Below are 20,939 nucleotides of genomic sequence, written 5' to 3'. Positions count from 1 at the left end.
TACTGGGGATTGTGCAATTAGATTTTTGTCCCATATTTCTGTTTAGTCTTTAAACTAAATAAAAGTTACTATTTACTCCTAACCCTCCAGGGTATAGTATTGCCTAGTTGGAATTAAAAAGGCAGATTTTAAAGAACATCTCAGGACAGATTATGACGGTAACCATGGTTCCCTGAAAAGGGAATTAGACGCTGCGTCGGACGTTACAGTGCTTTGGGAATACTTCTGCGTGACCGTCTTCAAGCACGTGTGAAATCAGTCCAATGGCGTGATGGAACGTCATAGGCAACCCCAGCGTGGCTGGATGCGTGCGGGAGAACCATAGCATATAGTGTGTCTTTTCTTGAGACTCAAACAGATCAACTTCCGCCTGGCCGAATTCCCTCCAGATAAGCTTGGGACAAGAAACAAGATTTCCTCCACATGACCAAGGAACGAAGGCATCTGCATAACCTTGATCATGCAGAATGGGTTGCCCCTCATCGAAAACCCCTTGGTCTTGAGCCACCACTGCAAGTGTCTCATGTACAGTAAGCCTAAAGGTATCATGTTGGATTCAGCTGCAATCAGACCCAACAGTCTTTGAAACTGTTTGACAGTGAGTGACAAGCCTATCTTTATCTTGTTCACGGCTGCAAGAATGGAATCGATACGAGCAGGAGGAAGACGTGCCTGTATCATCGTTGAATCCCATACCACGCCTAGAAAATTGGTTCTCTGGTGCTGGAGGAAGAACACTCTTCTACAGCCTTAACCCCAATTCTTTCATATGGCCGAGAACAACATCTCATTGCCAAGACACCATCTGCTCTGACTAAACTAAAATCAAACAATCGTCTATATAGTTTTATACGTGAATGCCCTAGACTCGCAGAGGAGCCAGCGCTAAATCCACGCATTTCATGTAAGTTTGTGGTGTCAATGCTAGGCTGAAAGGAAGAACGCAATACTGGTACGCTTTGCCCCCTAAAAAGGGCACCTGAGGAACTTCCTGTGTTTAGGAAGGATGGATATGTGCAAGTATGCGTCCTTGAGATCTATAGTGAAAAACCACACACAATTTTCTTCAATGTCAACATCTTGAACTTGAATCTTTTGACTGAGCAATTTGAAAGGCGCAAATCTAAAATTGGACGCAACCCCCTATCCTTCTTTGGAACAATAAAATTCCAGCTGTAAAATCAGGACTCTCACTTGGGTGGAGGAACACGTTCTATGGCCTCCTTGTCCAAGAGAGTTTTTACCTCTTTTTCCATTACCAGAGCCTGCTCGGACCAGCCACTGTGGGCAAGACCCTGTTGAAACGATGCGGACGAAAACTGAATTGAATTCTGTAGTCTTTCTGTACCGTTAACAGGACCCATTGTGACACATTTGGCAGAAATGTCCATGCTGCTAGATGGGTCTACTAAGGGAATCAGTCTCTCGACACTGGCCTCTGACATATTTTGAGTAGTCAGATTGGCTGAAGCGGCTGACCGGCAGGGAACAACCAACCTGACTGCTGTAATAACCTCCTCAGAGGTTTTGAGTCTCCTAGTGCCAAGGCGGACACTGAGATATCGACTTGCTGGAAACCGCTGTGCCCCAAAGCACCTGAGGTGGTGGGGTTTGACAGAATGGCCCCCGTAGGGCACCAAGGAAGTAGGAACCATATAAATAGGTGTGGACCACTTCCCCCCAGAGGGGCCTACCCTCATAGGACAAATTTAGCCGCAGATACCTCTCCGTGGCCACCAGGGCTGCCTGTCAGCTCTGGCCATCTCCTTAGTAGCCCAGAGAGACAAATCTGTAGCCCGACACAGTCCGAACCGCATCCAGACATGGGAAGAATACAGTTTCTTATATGATTTTGACACCTCAGTGTGGAGATTGGAAAAAATGGCAGGCCCTGAAGTAGAGGTTGCACTTTCGAGGGCAGAAAACATTCATCCGTTTTACTGCCAGTTGATGCTTAATCTGGCCATGGTGCGAGTGACAACCTCGACCAGCTCCTCATAAGCAGGAGAATGAGATGGCGAGACCTTAAATTATCCTGCCTCGATGGTCAAAACAGAATAAAAATAAAGCAGAATAAACCGCAGTGCGTCCCGCAGGTGAAGGAAGAGAAAAGGATGAGCCCGTCTCTAACCCCTCAACGAGATCCATTTGCAAACCCCATGATTGCAACCGCCACTCTGCCTTGGCAGCAACCCCCTCAAGAGCATGCTCTGCTCCCAAACAAACTATACACAAATGTATTTAAATGCAAGTTTGCTCACATTATTTCTCTCTCTCTCTCTCTCTCTCTCTCTCTTATCACTCAGTATTAAGGTAAAAATGATAATGAAGCGGTTTATTTCCCTGGAGCCCTGTCTCAACATGCGTTGAATTCTAGGCTAACTGAAAGTTCGACTTTCGTAATATTTACTGCCTCCTTGACATTTGAAATCCCATTTCAGGAGCAAATGTTGAAGGCAATGGAGAGTCGTAAGGCCTGTTTAATGCTGCTTCTTTGAGGTTATAGCTTGCTCTGTGAATCTTGGAAAGTGAACTGATTGTAAAGTAAAATATGAGGAAAAGTATGTGGAGACACCCATCCTAGCTCTTGGAGATAACCAAACACGTGCGCACAAACTCACACAAGCTTATTCCCATAACCTCTGCTCTGCTAGTACACAAACAGGGCACACACACACACACACACACACATATTCATACATAAACTCCCACATTCTGCAGGACACACAACATGAAAAGCTTTTTGAATTTGAACTTTGAGCCTTTTGGTTGCTAAGCCAGTTTGGACTCATCTATAAAAAATTTAAAATGTTTTGATCCTCATCTCCCTTAACCCTGAGATTTCCACTGCTACGAAACTTTGTGGTATCAATAAAAAGAAAAATTGGAAAAATAATGGCATTCATTCAGTGGGATTAGCTCACAGATTCACAAAGACATATTGACCACCACACTGTTCCCCAAGCCACAGCTAAACTTCTGATTCAAGCTGTGTATGTGTGTGGTGTACTTCTCTGTGTGTACACCGAGTACACCGCAATTGAGATGGAATGTCATCATCGGATACGATGGACTACCAAAGAGAGAGAAAGTGTGTGTTTGTGTATAGATAGATAGACAGGCAGATAGATAGACATGCAGATGGTGTTTAATTGTTATTGCTAGAAAATAGAAAAAATAGTTAACGGGGTCATATGATGGTTCTAAAAAGAATATTATTTTGTTTATTTGGTTTAATGCAATGTGTTTTATGGTTTTATGTTAAAGTAATTATTTTACACATACTGTACATTATTGTTGTTCCTCTATGCCCCACCTTTCTGAAACGCGTCGATTTTTACAAAGCTCATCGTTCTGAAAAGCGCGGTGTGCTCTGATTGGCCAGCGATCCAGTGCATTGTGATTGGCCCAAAAATCTTAAGCGTGTGACGGAAATGTCACACACCGTTACCATATTTGGAACATCAGCTCCCAAAGCAATAATTACAGGTTATAATGTTGGTTCTACCTTATCAATTCAAGCCTGAATCTGATCCGGAAAATGCAGATGACCAAGCTGATCGATTAACTTTGCCAGCGCGACTGGACCAGATCGTATCAGATTGGTAAGGTTTTATTTCATTGGGGACATAATTACTGATTATAATGACTTATACTGTCTTTTTACACATTGCGCCGCACTACGGGTGTGAGAACACTATGTAAACACAAAACTATGTCTGCATTTGTGATCGTAGAAACGACAAGCAAGCGCTACTCTATACTGCTCAAAACTCGCATTTGAATAGTCAGTAGCAAATTCTTAAAATATGAATACATACTTATAGGCTGTGTGAGTCAAAAGCGCCAGAATGTACATGCAAAGATGGATTTGCCCCACTTTTTAGAATCAGCCTTTGTGCACAGCCAGCCTTGTACTCTCCCAGGTTCTGGAAACAATCCTCTGAAAAATGCGCAGCACACAGTCGAAAATTTTAGTTGTACTGTTCTGGAACAGTGTTGTAAATAAAGCTTAAGCACTGTTTTCTAATTGTGTCCTCCCGCAACGAAAAACAGTGTCTCCACGACATGACGGCGCCGGCGGCAACAATAATACAGCGAGAATAAAAGTTACACCTTCTTTCTTTGCATATACATTTGGGCGGTGTTATGAAACTCTGCCCCCCACACACTGACGTAGATTTGTGGGGGCGTGTTTTAACGAAGCGTTTTAGGAAGGCGTGGCTGAGCCTAACTTTTATAAAGAATATCTCTTTGGGTTTGAAAACAAGAAATCGCATTATATGACCCCCTTAAAAAAAAAAAAAACAGCTTATAAAAAAAGTTTTACTTCATGGGGTTGACGATCAGCATTTTCTGTAGGATCAGCACCTCCATTGATTGATCATTTGTTAAAAAAAGTGAGTATGTTTTTATTTTGTACCGTTTATGTATCATATACCATATATTTACATATCTTCCTGCTGTCCCCTTAAAATGTTTGTGTGTGTGTGTGTGTGTGTGTGTGTGTGTGTGTGTGTGTGTGTGTGTTTAACATCCAGAAAAAGTGGTAAGCACATCCATTGCTTAATGCCTGTGGGAATGGGAGCAGGTTTGATCTGGCCTTGGATCAAAGCCAGGTGTGAGGCTGTTTCCAGCTGTCATGATGAGTCTGCTCTTCACACACAGCTCCTGATGGGAGCAGACAGCCACCCTTCCTGCACCCCCACAAAGTTAATCACAGTTTCCTTCCTTGCCTCTACCTAAAGCTCCGTGATTGACACTCTTCAAGCACTAATGATTATTTGTGCTATGTGCACAGTGAACTGAACGATTGCCGTGAGAGGCAGAATATAGGGCTGCAAGAGTAAGGACACAAACACAACTTATGCTATAGACTTTAGTCCAAATAGACACCATGTAATTTGACGCAAATTATAACAAGGCCATAACGATTATTAGTAGTGTCCTTTCAATATGTTGTGTACCTGGTGTCATTATTTAGCTGTCAAAATTGAAAATGCACATTTCCATAAATTTTAAATGAATAACAAAAACCTTAGTAAAACACCACCATATGTAATGTGCTGACTGTAATTTCATCCCTCATTTTTATTTAACTTAAATTTGCTGTCTCCTCTGAGGTACATATAAGATTACACAACTGAAACTTACACGCACACACACGTATTCTGAACTACTTTTCTGTTGCCTGTTTATGCCCACAACATTAACTCCTATGTTTCCAATGATTTCCTGAGGGTGAGGGGGTCACAGAGTAAAGTCACTGACAGCAAGTCCAAATCCATCTTTCCATGTCACTGTTGTCATTAAAACAGGAAAATCGCCCCCAATTTTCTCAAACATGCCCCTCTGCCTTTGTGAGTTGTGAAGTGTCAGTGAGAGTTATGACAGCCCTGCCACTCTCCAGCACTGGCCCCAAGGGACGCTGACTCAGCCTGGGGACAGACTGAGCTCAGCATCTCGCTCAGTCGGTCTAACCTCTCCCCTGGGGCCGCTGTTCAACCACCGGCACAGTCCCAAACTGTAGGCTAAGCATCCCAATTAGAATAGTCCATTGGGTGTTAGAAGGAAAGCACACCTGCAGCACAGGAAAATCGATGGTCAGATGGTTGCTGAAGTGTCACAATTTGCCTACAATGCTCAGAGGCCATGGCCAGCTTCATCATAACGTGCTGGGAACCGTGACCGTGAAGCACAGGCACCCATTACCATAGTGACAAAGACTTGCTGCATGCAGTAGTTTGAGCTGTCGTCGCCCCAGACATTTTGACGTGGAATGTCAGATGGAGTTTATGCAAACAGCTACTGAATGGTTCTAACGTCACTTAATGACGAGGAGATGTTCTGACGAGGGAAAGACGTGACTTGTGACGTGACTTGTGACATGACGTGACGTGATTTTTCATGAGCTATGGATCTCAGTTCTGTATTAAAAATGGTGCTGTTTTTTCCATGCTCTGGAGTTCTTGTAGTTTAGTTCAAATTTATACGGTTCTGTTATCCTTATGTGTTGTGCATTTGTATGTTTGTGTCTCTGACAGACATCTCCGCCACAGAGTTTATGGAACGGCGTGGAAATCTGAAGAGCAGGTACGAGCTTCTGGGTGACTTCCTGTCAGACATGCTGTCGGTGGGGGCAGACGACGTCAACATTTTCAGTCTGGTGGAGGTGCGGGACAGGACTCTGGATGTGAGGTTCTCTGTTCACAGTGCACCGTTCCTCAGGGCTGAGCGAGTGCACGGATATCTTGCAGCTCATAAACAAAAAGTAAGGTTTGTCGGAAGCACATTGATATGGATATGCTCATATTTGTGTATATGCTCATATACTTGTAATAAACCCAGGAATCACTCTAAATGCATGCACACTTCAATGTGGAATAACTGCAAGCTTTAACACAACTTACATCTACTTTCACTTATTCATAATGAAATGAAATCTGATGTATTAACCCATCCCTCTTTGTACCTTTTCAATCGCCTCTGTAGTGGATTTTTTCCTAAAACCTGACTATCTAGCGTCTGCAAATCGACACTTAATAAATAAAATCTGTCGCGTCTACTGATCGACACCGAGCGTCTACAAATCGATACTTAATAACCTTTATACTCTGGCTCTTTGCGTCTTCTGTCGACAACTGGCCGAGTCTCTTACCCTAACTTACTTGCTTCCCTAAACTGACCTGCTGCGCAGCAGAAATGAACAGACAGACATCAGCAAATGTCCTCTAAATGCTTTAATAACGGCCAGGAGAGTCTTCGAGCAGTTCTCAGAGAAACTCTCCCAAGAAGAATCAAGGCCGGAGGATCTCAGACAAACTCCATTGAGACAATCCCACAGTACACAAGAATACAACAGTTTTTATAGTATAGAGGTATGGCATAAATTGCATGCTGCATTACATAATTTCCCGACTATTTGATTGGTTCTTCATATGCAAACCTCTCTGTTACTAGGTAAAGCAAACTTTGTTTTAATGATGACTTCATTTGTTAATCACAAGATTCTAACAGACTGTCTAGTTTCATTTCCCAAACTATGTTATTTATACACACACACGTACACAACTCAAAGTCACAAGTTTTCCATTGGTTTCGTACAGTACATCCTGTTCAAATGTTAGATGTTAAATAAGGTTAGATGTTAGAAACATGGTTAGTTTAATATACAGTTTAAAATTTCTACGACACCTCTGACACTCTCTGGCTCTCTTTTCATACAACCCATAAGCTCCATTCCCTTCTTAGAAAAGATTCACGGCTAAAAGTAAAGGAGATATGATGTGTATTGGAAATATTCAACAGATCTAAAAGCATAAATTTCCAACACAAAATCATTGATCAGAACCAATTATGGGGTGAAAAAAGGGTTGGGAATGGCTTGGAAATGGTGAGCTGAGATGGTGAAAGTAGTATTGATGGAGGCTAGAGGTTATTAATGATTGGAATTCTAATCCTCTGGAAGAAACTACTCCAAAGCGTTCCCTTATTCTCTTTCTCATTTGCTTCCCTTCAATTCAACTTGTTCCATTACTCAGAGCTAAAAGTTGTGGGAGAGGAAAGTGAAAATTTAGGGAGTTAATTACAGATGAACTCGCTGATATGGAAAGTAAGTTACAGGTCTCCACCCATTGTAATTGGAGAGATTCCAAGACAAGGAAAAAAAAATTGTGAAATGAAAATTGCCACGTTAAGGTACGTGCATTGTCAGGGTTTCCAGAGAGAACAGCCAGTGCATGTTCACGCATAGAACTATTGCCTCTGAATCTGATGTAATTGCGTTTTTCTATTTTCGGCTGGTATGGCGGCTGCATTCACTGCGTGTCGGAAGTGTCAAGTAGGGTGTGTGATGCTGGCTTACAAGAGAGCTGGAAGAAACAAGTCAGAACAGCAGGAGAGAGACTGAGAGGAGCCCCCCCAACACCCCCCCCCCCCCCCCCCCCAACGTCTGTAACTTTTAAATGATTCTTAATGCACTGCCGTGATCTCCAGTACTCCTCTTTTTTCCCCTTGCTTTCCACCTCACTCCCCTGCTGCCACAACGCACACTTTGAAGAGCTCAGGATTCCCCCGCGGCCTTGCTGGAATGGGGGAAGAGGATTTTCGCAGTACACTGCTCATCTCCCAGGGGTGTGCCCTTCTATCTCGCCCCCTAACACCCCTTCTGCAATACACACAACTGAAGTGACACCCTGTGAAGTGTCAGATGCTTCACAAAAACACACACTGTTGCGTCAAGCTCGGAAACCAGAAAGAAATCTCCCTGTGGTGATAGTGAGTCCTGATGAAAGACTAGGAGTCAATGATAAACAGGGAAAAAAGAAGCAAGGGAGGAAGAAAAAGTTTTCAGGGAAGCTTATTATTTGTTGTGAAATTGGAGGGTGAATCGGTTCAAATGCAAAGCTTACATTTAGGTATATAGCAGACTAAACTAAACCTTTTTTGTAGCATTCTCGTAAGATTTACCGCTCAGAATAAACATACGCTGCACGTTCTAGAAATGGAGCACCTATAGTGAGTAGGTCAACACGCAGAAGGAATCAGTGAAGATGAACAAAGAATAATTAGAGCCATTCTCTACATTTAATCACATGCCAATGAATCACCCACTCTATTTGAGTTCACATTATAAAATAGTGGAAATACAATTATTTTAAAGCTTTCAGCTGGATCTTCGCTGTCAGAGCCATTTCACTCTGGCCTTTCTCTAAAACGCATCTCATCACCTCAGCTTTTGCAGAAATCTTCATAATTACATATCAAACACGAAGGCAGTGCGTTTTGCCTCGTTTTGTTTCGACTTTATTCAGGCCATTGTTGTCTTGTGCGCACCCACACTGTTTCTTTTGTTGTTTTTTTCTTTTCTCTCAGAATAATTTTGAAATTACTTCTTGGTTTGTTGCATCTTTAAGTGCTATGTGGCACAGCACCTCCCATCGATCCCCATTCCTGTTATTTTATGTGAATGTTTCTTCCATCAGGTTTACTTTGGCAAAAGAAAACCTCTAGTTTTTCTTTTTGAAAGAAAAGCTCAGTCATGTGCGACGGTATCATGTGGATCGGTTCCAAACCTCACCATGCCTTTTGCTCACTCACCAAAACACCCTTTGGCGGTTGTTGAACTGTTTATGTTTCAAATGTTTAAAAAGCGTACACTGTTTTGAATCAGAAACATGAAAAGGCCACTGGTCCAATAGAAGGTTAGTGTCTGTGAGCGAGGAGCACAAAACAAACTCCAGTCCTCCCACCAGTTCATGTGTGTATGTAGATTCTGCTTTGTTTATCGTTTGGGTGTCATCCTGTGCTATCATTGAGCCTCTGTGGAGAAGTTTCCCTCAGGGAATTCTGGGTATTGTAGTTTCAGTCCCGACGGGCACCTCAGAGTGCCTCTGAGAAATGAGCTGACAGTACCATTGAGCAGGAGATGGGGAAGACATTCCACGCTCTCCTCCAGGAATAGGGACGGAGAGAGAGAAATAAACAGAGAGCGAGAAAGAAAAATGAGAGCGTCCAGAAGAAGGATTAGACGAGGGAGTGGGTGTATCTTCTCTACTGTGTAGGCTCCTGTTACCTGAGCCTAACTGGCTCATATAAACTAATGGCTTATTAGTTGTCTGTGCATGCAAAATGAAATGCGAGACCTCAGTGTTGCAGTGCTTAACGTCTGAGGTAATACATGCAAATCACCTCCTCAAGCAGGCGTGAACGTGGGAGTCAGACCTGAATGCTCTGTTGAGAATCCACATTGTGTGTGTCTGTAAAGACCCAGAACTATGAGAAGAGAAGAAGAGAGAGTCAAGTGTGTGTGGGTGAATGTTTAACACCAGGCATCTCTACGCTCTGCAGCTTTAAATGCGTATGTGTGTGTTTGTGTGTCTTGAAAACAACAACTGGATCTGATCCACAGGGACTCTGCAGTGCAGTTAAGTGCATGAGTAGATCTGCAGTCAGTCAGGCACACACTTGAGATACACATGGATACTGGAACCATTAAAGGTCAGTTAAGGAAATTCAATGAGCGATCACACTGATTTTGGTTATAAAACTAGTTTAAAACTAAGCGATATTGTTTTTAAATTCAGTGGCCCAGAAACATGGAACAATTAACAACAACACAAAAAAATGTAACCGACTATGCTTCCACAATTGGATGAATTTACGGACCTTGTAAAAGACCTCTAGTGCTTGGAAATTGTCTCTGTTGTATTTGAGCTGCAGGCACTTGTGTATCCTGCTTTGATAATTATTTATAGTAATGCACATTATCTTGTCACCATATTGGTTATTTGCAATAAAGCAGTGAAGATTGGATTTTGGGTGTTCACTTAGTTACAGAAATGTTGTATATAACAACTGAAATCTTGTAATTAATTAATGTATAATTGTTTTCACAATATAGAATTTTAATATTGGCCATTGGTTGGTTGTCAGCCATAAAACCGCCTTATCTTATGCTGGGTACACACCAAAAGATAATCGGGCTGATTTTGGGCTGATTTCCCCCCTTCCGACAATCCTAGCTATGTCCCGATTATCTTGATGGTTCAACAGATTATCTTATCAGATTTTCCCTTGGTGTGAGGTGTGTTAAGAGTGTCCGAACCTGCTCGGAAGAACGTTGGAGCCGCCCCGATCGCAAATCGTAAATATTCAACATGTTTAATATTTACGATCAGAAAACCTGATGTGTGGGGGGACAAACGTGCGCACGTTCTGGAGATTATCACGTGAAACAAAACAATATCCAATCAGAAAGCGAGATGATGGAAGACACGGTCATTCTCACACACACACACTTGCAGGAAGCTGAGTGTTAAGGGTTCAGTGAGGTTCTATAGAGGGATTAAATAACTTTTTCTAAAGAGACAATAAATCCAATAAAGAATAAATAAAGACAATAAAGAATGAATATATTTCTGTATAAAAGGTTATATATAATGGTGGGTACAATGGTTTTTTTCACGTGAATTTTCGGTGAAAATCATTCCAAACACTATCATCCGAATTGCCTTAATTTTAAAATCAGTGCATCCCTGTTTGTTTATTTTGAGTTGTCAGTTTGCTACCATCTTGTCCTGTTTAATCTCTAAAAAAAAGCTATTCTCTCTGTGTTTTGTTCTGGTTAAATAAAGGTTAATAACTAACAAAAATAAATTGTACATGTCCACATTACATACAAACATGTCTGAGTGACATGTTCATATGTCCACATGATATGTGGTCACTGAGTGACCACCTCTCTTAATGTTTGCGCTGCTCTGTCCCTTCGAATGCCGCACTGCATCTGGTCTCCCGATTGGAACAGGCATATGAGAGGAGTGGTACAGTACCAGACTGGGCTGGCAGAGTGTGATGAGGTGCATCTGAAGTTAATGGTGCCATTAAATGCTGAATGCACCTCTCCTCAATATACACTTCTCGTCCCATGTACATATGCAAAGGCTGTAAGGGAGGGCTATGAGTGCCAACTACGGCAGTCCCAATATGCGATTTTCACTACATAATTATTGTGGCCAAGAGAACTGACCATAATGATGTTATCACTGTATATATCTACTGTGTTGAAAGTTGGGGGAGAAATATTAACAATGCTATTAGTGAAATTGATCTTTAACTGTTTCTTTTGTGTTTTCTACTTTTTAGCAAATGAATCACACTCAAAATAGGGAGGCAGAGAGACCGTTTATAACCAACTGTACAAAAGTGTACAAAAATAACTTACTGTTGATCAGCTCTACCTGCAGACTAAGGTGTCTTGAACCTTGACTTTTCAAAAAAACTTTTTTTGGGTCCTGGTTGAGTCTCGCTTTCGCCTGTCACCTCCTCTGACATGGTCATGGCCTCTGCATCATCATTTTCTTTTTCCGATTTTATGATGGGTGGTAACAATCGTTAAGGTGCAATAATGCCACCTACTATGTTGAGTGTCAACCATATAGTTACTGCTGCTGGATTATTAACGATATGTATGTATGTGTAGTATTAAGATATACATTTTTAATTTTTTAAAAATCTAAATTATCGTCAATGCCAGTATATTGCACCAACCTGCAGTCCAGAAAGAAAGAACACCTAGGCTTCCATTTCCTCAGAATGTCTGCAGGACACTCATCACTGCACCTTCAGTTCTCACACATATCCCCCCCCCCCGTACACTTTTTTTTCTCCTTTTTAATATTACATGTCCCCTTTCTGCAGCCTAACACTGCCTGCACTGTTTCTGCCTCACCCCACCATAACACATTGTGACACGTGCCTGTCCGGCCCGGTTGTGCGCATTGCACCGTATCTCTTTGCACCCTCAGAGTTACAAATCAACATAAACAGCATCTTCAGTCACCCACAGCCCTCTGCCGCAGAGGCAGTGTAGTAAAATACCTCTCCATGAGTTGCTATCCAAGTCAGAATAGTGTCCCAGCAAATAGGTCCCAGCTAATCTTGGAGTAGTTGAGCAACTTGACCATCTGTCTCTCTATCTTCTCTCTGCCTGTATCCCTCTATCTCTCGTTTCTTCACCTCACCATTTCCCATTAAGTGTGTCTGGCCACATGCGTTAGTGGAGGACAGGTCAATCACTGTGTGACTGCTCAGTCCACCACAGAGCAAACTGCTCCACTTCAGATGTTGTATTTGAATAAATGGTGTGGAAGTTGAGAGGCAGTCCTGTGGACATGGAAGTATCTGCACAACGTTTATGTGCTTGTGAAAAAGCACAGGCTCTGAGAGGCTCTCTGAACACTGTTTATGCCTCAAAGCTGTATAAACAAGTGGGTTTGGGGTCTTTTTGGTTAACTTGGTTAGACTTGTTTTGCTATTTGCATGCTTATTTAAAGGTAGCTCAGCTGAAAAGACAGCCATGCTAGCATGCTTGCAGCCTAAATAGGTAAAAGGCAAGACTTCCTTGATCAATAAGCTTCACAAGCAAGACCTTGCTGGTCTACTGACCAGCATGGAAAGTTAGTTCAAGCTAATTCAAATGTCGCAATGAGTTATTTACTGAGAAATACAATTATAAGCAAAACATTTATTTCTATGTTTTTGATGTCTCTGCTTTCAAATTATGTCTAATGATTTGGACCCACTTTATATTGAAGGGATAGTTCACTCCAAAATTAAAATTCTATAATTTACTCACCCTCAGGTTGTCCAAATCTGTATGAATTTCTTTGAATTTCTTTTTTTTCACAAAATAAGTTGTTCTGAAGAATATTGGTAACTATATTTGGGCCAACTAAATGATGACAGAATTTTCTTTTTTTGGGGGAGGGGGGATTTTTTTGGGGGATAAGAGGGATAGATAAAGGAATAGATAAACTATCCCTTTAAGTGTCTTTAACTACTATGCACTAACATTTAAATGTATCGTTTGATACAGTACACTTATTGTGTACATGTTTTTTTAATCTAATTACAGCTGTAATTAATTTCTGTAATAACATCTGTAATTACACTGTAGACGTAACCCTTCCCTTACATCTTAACTCACTCTTAAACCTACCCATACTACCAAACTTGTCCCTAACTGTACCCGTATCCCTCCTCAGTTGTGGAAAAAGTGTTTTGCAATACAATATAAACACAATAAGCACATTGTACCGTAACATTTGTTTTGATTTAAGCACATGGTAATAGAAGACTCCTAATATAAATTGTCTAAATGTTTTATTACGAAAGTCCAAAAAAAAAGTCATTTTGACAGTCTTTATTGTGGTGTTACATCGCTGTCTCTGCCTCAGGTCAGCGTGAACCGATCATCTCTTACTACTAGTTATTGCATGAAATAAACATGAATGACCATCAGAAGGTATGTTCAAAGATACAGTAGAAGTTATTGAAATATATCACCCAATCAAAGTTTCAAGCATGGAAAGATGCCAGTGAAACACCTTGCGAACAATCTGACCTTACGCTATAATATTTCAGCAGCAGTTTTGAATAGAAACATTATTCAGTGCAATGTATGAAACTCAAAATCTGTTTCTGGGTCAAAATGACTGAAAATTATTGAGTTGGTCACGTGTTCTTTTCCTTCTTTTAGTTTGTTCTGTTATTTTTTCTTTCACCATTATGGCAGTATTTCCTCAGGTGATGGGCTTACTTTCTCACTCTCTCTTTCCCTTTCCCCTTCACATGTAGCTCCAGTCTTTTCTTCAAGTCAACGTGACCCAGGTTCATGTAGATGAGTGTGTGGATGCCGACTGTCGTGGAGGAGGGGGTTGCACCAGCCACCTGAGTGTGACTGACAAGCCGGCGGTGGTCGACTCGGGCAGCATGGCTCTAGTGTCAGTGACTGTGGAAGCCACAGCTGTCTGCAGCTGCTCAGCACGTGAACACCTCCACCAGAGCTGCTCTGTCTATCCCAGAAACCCCTGCCACAATGGAGGAGTCTGCTTGGACACTCAGAGTGGATACAGGTGAGAAAGTACAGGTTTTCCTTTGAGAGTCCCAGAGCGTACTCAAATTACTTTATTTCACTCTGCATATGGGGAGAGAGTGAGCTGAAGAACATAACAGCAGTGAGGTTTTTACAATAGCAGTCTGTAATTTTCTTTGTAAAATAATCTTTGAGGAAACGACCAAACACAGTGTCTAAACATTACATTAGGTTGAGAATTGGATGATGAAACTGTCTGAAATGAACAATGCACTTAGATGCGTATATGCCTCATCCTCATCTCACATTCATATGCCTCTTTGAGAGTGCAAAAAGAAGACATGATCAAGTGAACTTCCACATGGATCCGAGCCCCTATTTGTAAGTCTAATCTTCTCACTTCTTAGCTTTTTCCACAAATACGAGGCTGAGAAAACCTTTTTATGTGTTATTCAATTATCCAGTCCTGGCATGGATATTGATTTCCTTCCCTGAATAACAATACTGAGTGACTGGGACTGGACAGGTTTGCGGGAGCAAGGAGCTTGTGATGATTGTTAGGTGGGGAATTTTTTTTCTCAGAATACATTGAAACCTGGCAGCCGAGAGTTAATAACAAACGCTCTAATGCAAGTTTTGTCAGCCGTGGCTATAATTGAACAAGGCAGGCGAGCCGTGTCTCATGTTGAAAATTTTGAACAAAACTTTCTGTGTTTTAGGTTCTGTTTCCAAGCATGGAGTTGTGTATCTGCCTATTCTGGGACACATAGTTATAATTAGAAGTCATGTTTCTTGATGTAAACTATTTTTAAACAAATTATAGCCTATTTGTTTAAGTGGAAAGCTGGGCAGCTTTTCATCACTTACATCACTTCTAATTAAAACATAAGTAGTCAGATCTTCTAATCATGCTAATTCATGAATAGCTAAGCTAATTTGATATTTCAAATGCATGTGAAAGTTTGATTAGAATAGCTGGATTGAGTTGTCTGAGAATATTGCACCTTCACATGGCGATTGTAACAGGAATATATCAACAGTGATCAGCAAAGAAATGAGTACAAGTCTTCACATCATTCAAACAACTCATTTTATAAGCCTATGACAAATTTTAAGACCTTGTCAGAGCAAAATTGCATTTTTAATTCATTAGTTCTATTAGTTTTTAAGTATAAATGTGCATAAAAATTGGTATATTTTTATGGAGTGTCTATTTACACAAAGTGGAGTTAGCGTGCCTTGTTAGCAGAAGCTATTTACACTAACTCCTCCCACCATTGTCTGACTGAGCTGACTGACTGAATCCTTTTAACTGGAGCATTGGTGTGGAGGCTTAGGTGGGTGCGTTAGCTTTTGATGCGACCGATTCAAGTTTGATTCTGCCTTTTTTTAAACTAATCATTCTTCCTTTTCCCATTGCATATCAGCTAGGACAGGTATTTATTTTAAATAAAAATAGAGAAAATATTCAAAAAGTGGAAATAAAGTGTGGGAATAAAGTTTAAACTGTTTATACTATAGTATAAATAGCATCTAACTTTGCACTGTGCAAAGAAAATAGGTACTGCTATTTTCACTGTGTAGCATCTATCGCTATTTACACTTTATTGTGTTAAATTTTATCTGCTGTATTTTATTTTATTTTTCTATTTATTATTTTACTTTATATGTATATTTATTTTTATAAGATATTACTTTATTGAAAATATTGGCCAGAGCTATTTTGAGAAATTCATCAACTCTGTGGAAGCACATTTACATTTCTCTTCCCTAAAGGCAAGATAGACTCGAAAATGACAGAGACAGACGTTGAGAAAATAGTGGAAAAAGTTTGTGTATGAATAACATCTATTGTCAGTCCTAACTATAATGTGAGTTGACAATATCATACTGTAAGGCTATCTAACAGTTAGTGTAAGGCGGTTTCTACCTCTCGAGAAAACAAAAGGCTCTCCTGAGAATTAACATTTGAACTCTCTTGCTTATGTAACAGCAACATCCGAGATGCACCACAGAGTGCAGCTCACACCTCACTTTTACAGTCTCATCATCTCCTCCTGCTCTCCCCTTCTCCTCCTCACCTAAAGCTCACTGAAAACCTATGCGTTGTTAAGTGTGTACAGAAAGTAACTATACATTTGGTATCATTTAAAGTGTCTCAGTGCCCCTGGTAAAATGGTCTCATTATCCCAGCCATAATAAAAAGCTAAAAGAAGTTATAAAATATGAGAAATGTGCTGTGCCCCTTAAAGGTGTGCCCTCACCCAGATCCTTCATTCAAACTACCTACTGTATGTAAATAAGTATTCTCTTCTACAGATATCAAGAACCCATTCAGTTACAAATTCTGATCCCACGGTTGTGAACCCCTCAATAGGGCTACCAAAATGTAAACACAAGACAAGAAGTGAATTTCCGTTTAGAACAGCAAATGCTGCTTGACCAATCTAAATTTGGGTGTGTCTTATCTCTGTTTTAATTTAATGTTACTTTAGATAAGTGTACGTGGGAAACCACGGCATGGCCAATCCAAAGCTATTATAAGAGAAGTAATGTTGGTCAGCTTATATCTGTAATAGTGGCCATACCTCTACTGAAGTAAACATTTAAACTGGCAGTTATAAAACCTCTCATTAAGAAACCACAATTAGATCTTAATAATCTAGCAAATTATAGACCCATTTCAAATCTTCCATTTATGTCTAAAATATTAGAAAAAGTGGTGTCCGCTCAACTGGGCTCTTTCTTACAAGAAAATGATATCTATGAAAAGTTTCAGTCTGGATTCAGGCCGCACCATAGCACTGAAACTGCGCTCGTTAAAATCACAAATGATTTACTTTTAGCTTCTGACCAAGGCTGTTTCTCAATACTAGTTTTACTTGATCTAAGTGCTGCGTTCGATACTATAGATCACACAATACTCTTAGATCAACTACAAAATTATACTGGTGTTCAAGGACAAGCATTAAGCTGGTTCAAATCATACCTATCTGACCGCTACCATTTTGTCTCTTTAAATGGAGAGAAATCGATCATAACTCCAGTAAACTATGGAGTGCCGCAGGGATCTGTGTTGGGCCCTCTGTTATTCTCAATATATATGCTGCCAATTGGAAATATTATAAGGAAACATGGAATTAGTTTCCATTGTTATGCTGATGACACTCAAATATATATTTCATCACTGCCGGATGAAAACGCTAAATTATCCAAATTGACAGAATGTGTTAAAGATATCAAAGATTGGATGACGCGTAATTTTCTTTTATTAAATCCAGACAAGACAGAGGTAATACTTATCGGTTCAAAAACCGCCCACAAAACCTCTCACAATACAATTTTAACATCGTAGGATGTCCTGTTACTTTATGCTCTACAGTAAAAGACCTGGGTGTTATACTCGATTGTAACCTGTCTTTTGAAAATCATATTTCGTATGTTACAAGAACAGCCTTTTTCCACCTTAGAAACATTGCTAAGCTACGTAATATGCTATCAGTTTCCGATGCAGAAAAGTTAGTTCATGCATTCATGACCTCGAGACTAGATTACTGTAATGCTTTATTAGCTGGTTGTCCTGCATCCTCAATAAACAAGCTACAGTTAGTCCAAAATGCAGCCGCTAGAGTTCTTACTAGATCAAGAAAATATGATCATATAACACCGATTTTATCATCACTACATTGGTTACCTATAAAGTTCCGTATCAATTACAAGGTATTGCTACTGACTTATAAAGCCCTAAACGGCTTAGCTCCAGTCTATTTAACGGATCTTCTATCGCCCTATAATCCATCGCGCTCTTTAAGATCACTAAATTCGAGGCTTTTGGTCATACCTAGGATATCCAGATCCACCAAAGGAGGGAGAGCATTTTCACATTTAGCTCCGACACTCAGGAATACCCTTCCTGATACTGTTCGTTGCTCAGACTCGCTCTCCCAGTTTAAAACTAGATTAAAGACGCATCTCTTCAGCCAGGCATTCATATAACATTTTAAATCTTACTGTTCAAACTACAATCTGGCCTCTAGTTCATAAATGCCAGAGGAGAACTGGCCCCCGACTGAGCCTGGGTTCTCCCAAGGTTTTTTTTCTCCATTGGGTCACCTGATGGAGTTTTAGGACACCATTAGGTCACTTGATGGAGTTTTCGGTTCCTTGCCACTGTTGCCTTTGGCTTGCTCAGTTGGGGATATTTTGGGGATATTAATTTAATTTTATCAATCAATAAATTTACACTAGAAACAACCTTGTTGTATTATTTTGGTTTAATGCTGTGAAGCTGCTTTGATGCAATCTGTATTGTGAAAAGCGCTATATAAATACACACACTTAAACGTTAAGTTAAATTCAAGTGTATGCAATTCCATGGGGGCTGTACTAAAGTATCTTTGATTGCGTAAACGTGAATGTGACCGATCTCAGGTATATAGCAATTACCTCTGTTTGGTGACCAAAACTGATGGGCTTGTGAACGTGAAACCCGCGTTAAACTGAAGACGTGAGGACCTCTGAGCGGCATAGTTTCCTAATCTGAACTGGCAAAATATACTTAAGAGTTAAAAAGAATAATCAAACATTCACTCACTTTTAATGATGCTCAGATATCATTAAAACCTTTTTCATTTATGGAGTCAGATGAAATAACGAGGTAATACATATGAGAAGATGTATTTCATTTAATCTTGTTGTGTTGCGTAAAAGGAAAGACTGTAACGCACAGAAACCTTCACCCGTATTATTGGAGACCGCCATTGGGCCACCAAAGCTAGGGCACTAATGGATGCTTAGCAGTGATTTATAAAGCTCAGTGTTTTAGTATGTATGGGTTGTTTAGAACCAAATCAAGAGAGCAGCTGCCATGTGGAAGCTCCTAATGATATCTGAGATGTGCTTGCAGATGTGAGTTGTGTTCTAATCACTGCTTGTGATATGGAGGATTTTTTCTCTTCAGCAGGGAAATTAAAAATGCAGAGCAATGAACGCATCATAAATACCAGCCTGACATCTTCCAAAGGGGGCATTTAAAAAATGAAATTGCACATTTTCCCATTGTATAATTTATATGTTGACCATTTACCTCACTCAGACTTACATCTACCACCCCCCAACACACACACACACACAAACCTGTTTCCACAACTGTATTTTTTTATTTTTTTATTTTTTTTAACTGGGGAGACTGACTCTCATGCAATCCTATTTGCCCATAATGTCCTTTGTATTACATTATCTGAAACATCATGTAAATTTCTGCTTTAATACCACTATGAGATCATACATGCACGCATGCACATGCAGTGGCTTAACATCCCATTCTGATATACAGTTTGTCTTTTCTACGCCTCATTTCATCACCTTGAAAAATATGGAGAAATTAATTTAGCTCTCAGTGGTTTAATTAAAAGAAGAAAGTAAAGCTAAGGATTTGTAAGCGGTCAGACCTAGTGAGCATGTAATGTGGTGAGCTGCCGTTGTGGGCCATAGCGCTTCATGCCTCAAGCCCTCCTCTAATCCTAATAACGTCCGCAGGCAACAACTTCAATGTTGCGTGTGTTACGTCAACCTTCCGGTTTTCTTCAGCCTTCAAGCATATGTATATGTGCCTTTTTTTCGATGTCAGAATATGAGTATTTATATGAAAAATGTTTGTTTGTACTGTGTGCAATCATACAGAACAGTTTATCAAACATAGACATTTATTTGAAAAATAGGGATTTGTACGCATTGATATGACATGGTCTATATGATTATCTTGCTTTGGCAGAATGAAATTGCTTTTGGGTCCCTCACTCACACTGCTTGGTTATTTCTGTGTCAAGAGAGACTTAGACAGTCCTGTAGCAGAGTGCTTTAAATATCAATGTTTTCTTGCACAAACACTGTTATTCACATGCATCAGACATCCAACCATCCTTGAGTGTTCAGCTCTCAATGTCCTCTTTCTATTAAAGGTGCTCTACGCGATGTCACACGTTTTTTAGGCTGAAACATTTTTTGTCACATACAGCAAACATCTCCTCACTATCCGCTAGCTGCCTGTCCCCTGAACACACTGTAACATAGTAATTGCTGTCAGGATATGAGGAGACTTTCAACCAGCATAACAAAATATGTTTCTGTAGACGATCACCTGTTGCACCTTTACTGAGAAATTAGACAAATACTGGTTAAGAAAATGTTTTTTTTTTTTTTTTTTGCAATGAAGTGCTTAACAATAGCATAGACTATATGCTTTATTAAAATACTATTTCTGATATGCAGACACATGCCTGCTATATATTCCAGCACAGTGCACATCACTCCAATGAGGGCTGGACCTCAGGATTTAAGGAGCAACATGTAGATTGTCAGGAAGGAGGTTTAATGGTGGATTTGTAAATGGATGGCGGGGGGGAGATTATTGTAGGTCTTTCACAGGCTAACCAATGGAATCCTCATACTGTTTATGCTGGCAGGAAATGAGCAAAAGGGAAGGGGTAAAACGGACCAGAGGGAGTAAGAGGATTGTGTTTAGCCATCATGGCTGATATTAATGCCAGGATTCACTCGAGGA

At 40.4% G+C, this 20,939-nt stretch overlaps 1 protein-coding gene across 1 annotated transcript in view; it reads left to right on the top strand.

Moving 5' to 3' along the window:
* The window catches only part of LOC311079590 (neural-cadherin), a 263,223-nt gene that overhangs the window by 191,883 nt on the left and 50,401 nt on the right, over positions 1 to 20,939 (top strand). Inside the window, exons 21-22 of the mRNA XM_084109162.1 lie at positions 6,045 to 6,271; positions 14,140 to 14,417. Of these exons, the coding sequence (XP_083965288.1) occupies positions 6,045 to 6,271; positions 14,140 to 14,417 (505 nt within the window). The remainder of the gene's footprint in view (positions 1 to 6,044; positions 6,272 to 14,139; positions 14,418 to 20,939) is intronic.

This window comes from Abramis brama (assembly GCF_963993115.1).
Source record: "Abramis brama genome assembly, chromosome: 3".
Taxonomy (NCBI): domain Eukaryota; kingdom Metazoa; phylum Chordata; class Actinopteri; order Cypriniformes; family Leuciscidae; genus Abramis; species Abramis brama.
The sequence above is the reverse complement of the archived record's forward strand: the minus strand, read 5'-3'. Positions and strand labels throughout refer to the sequence as shown.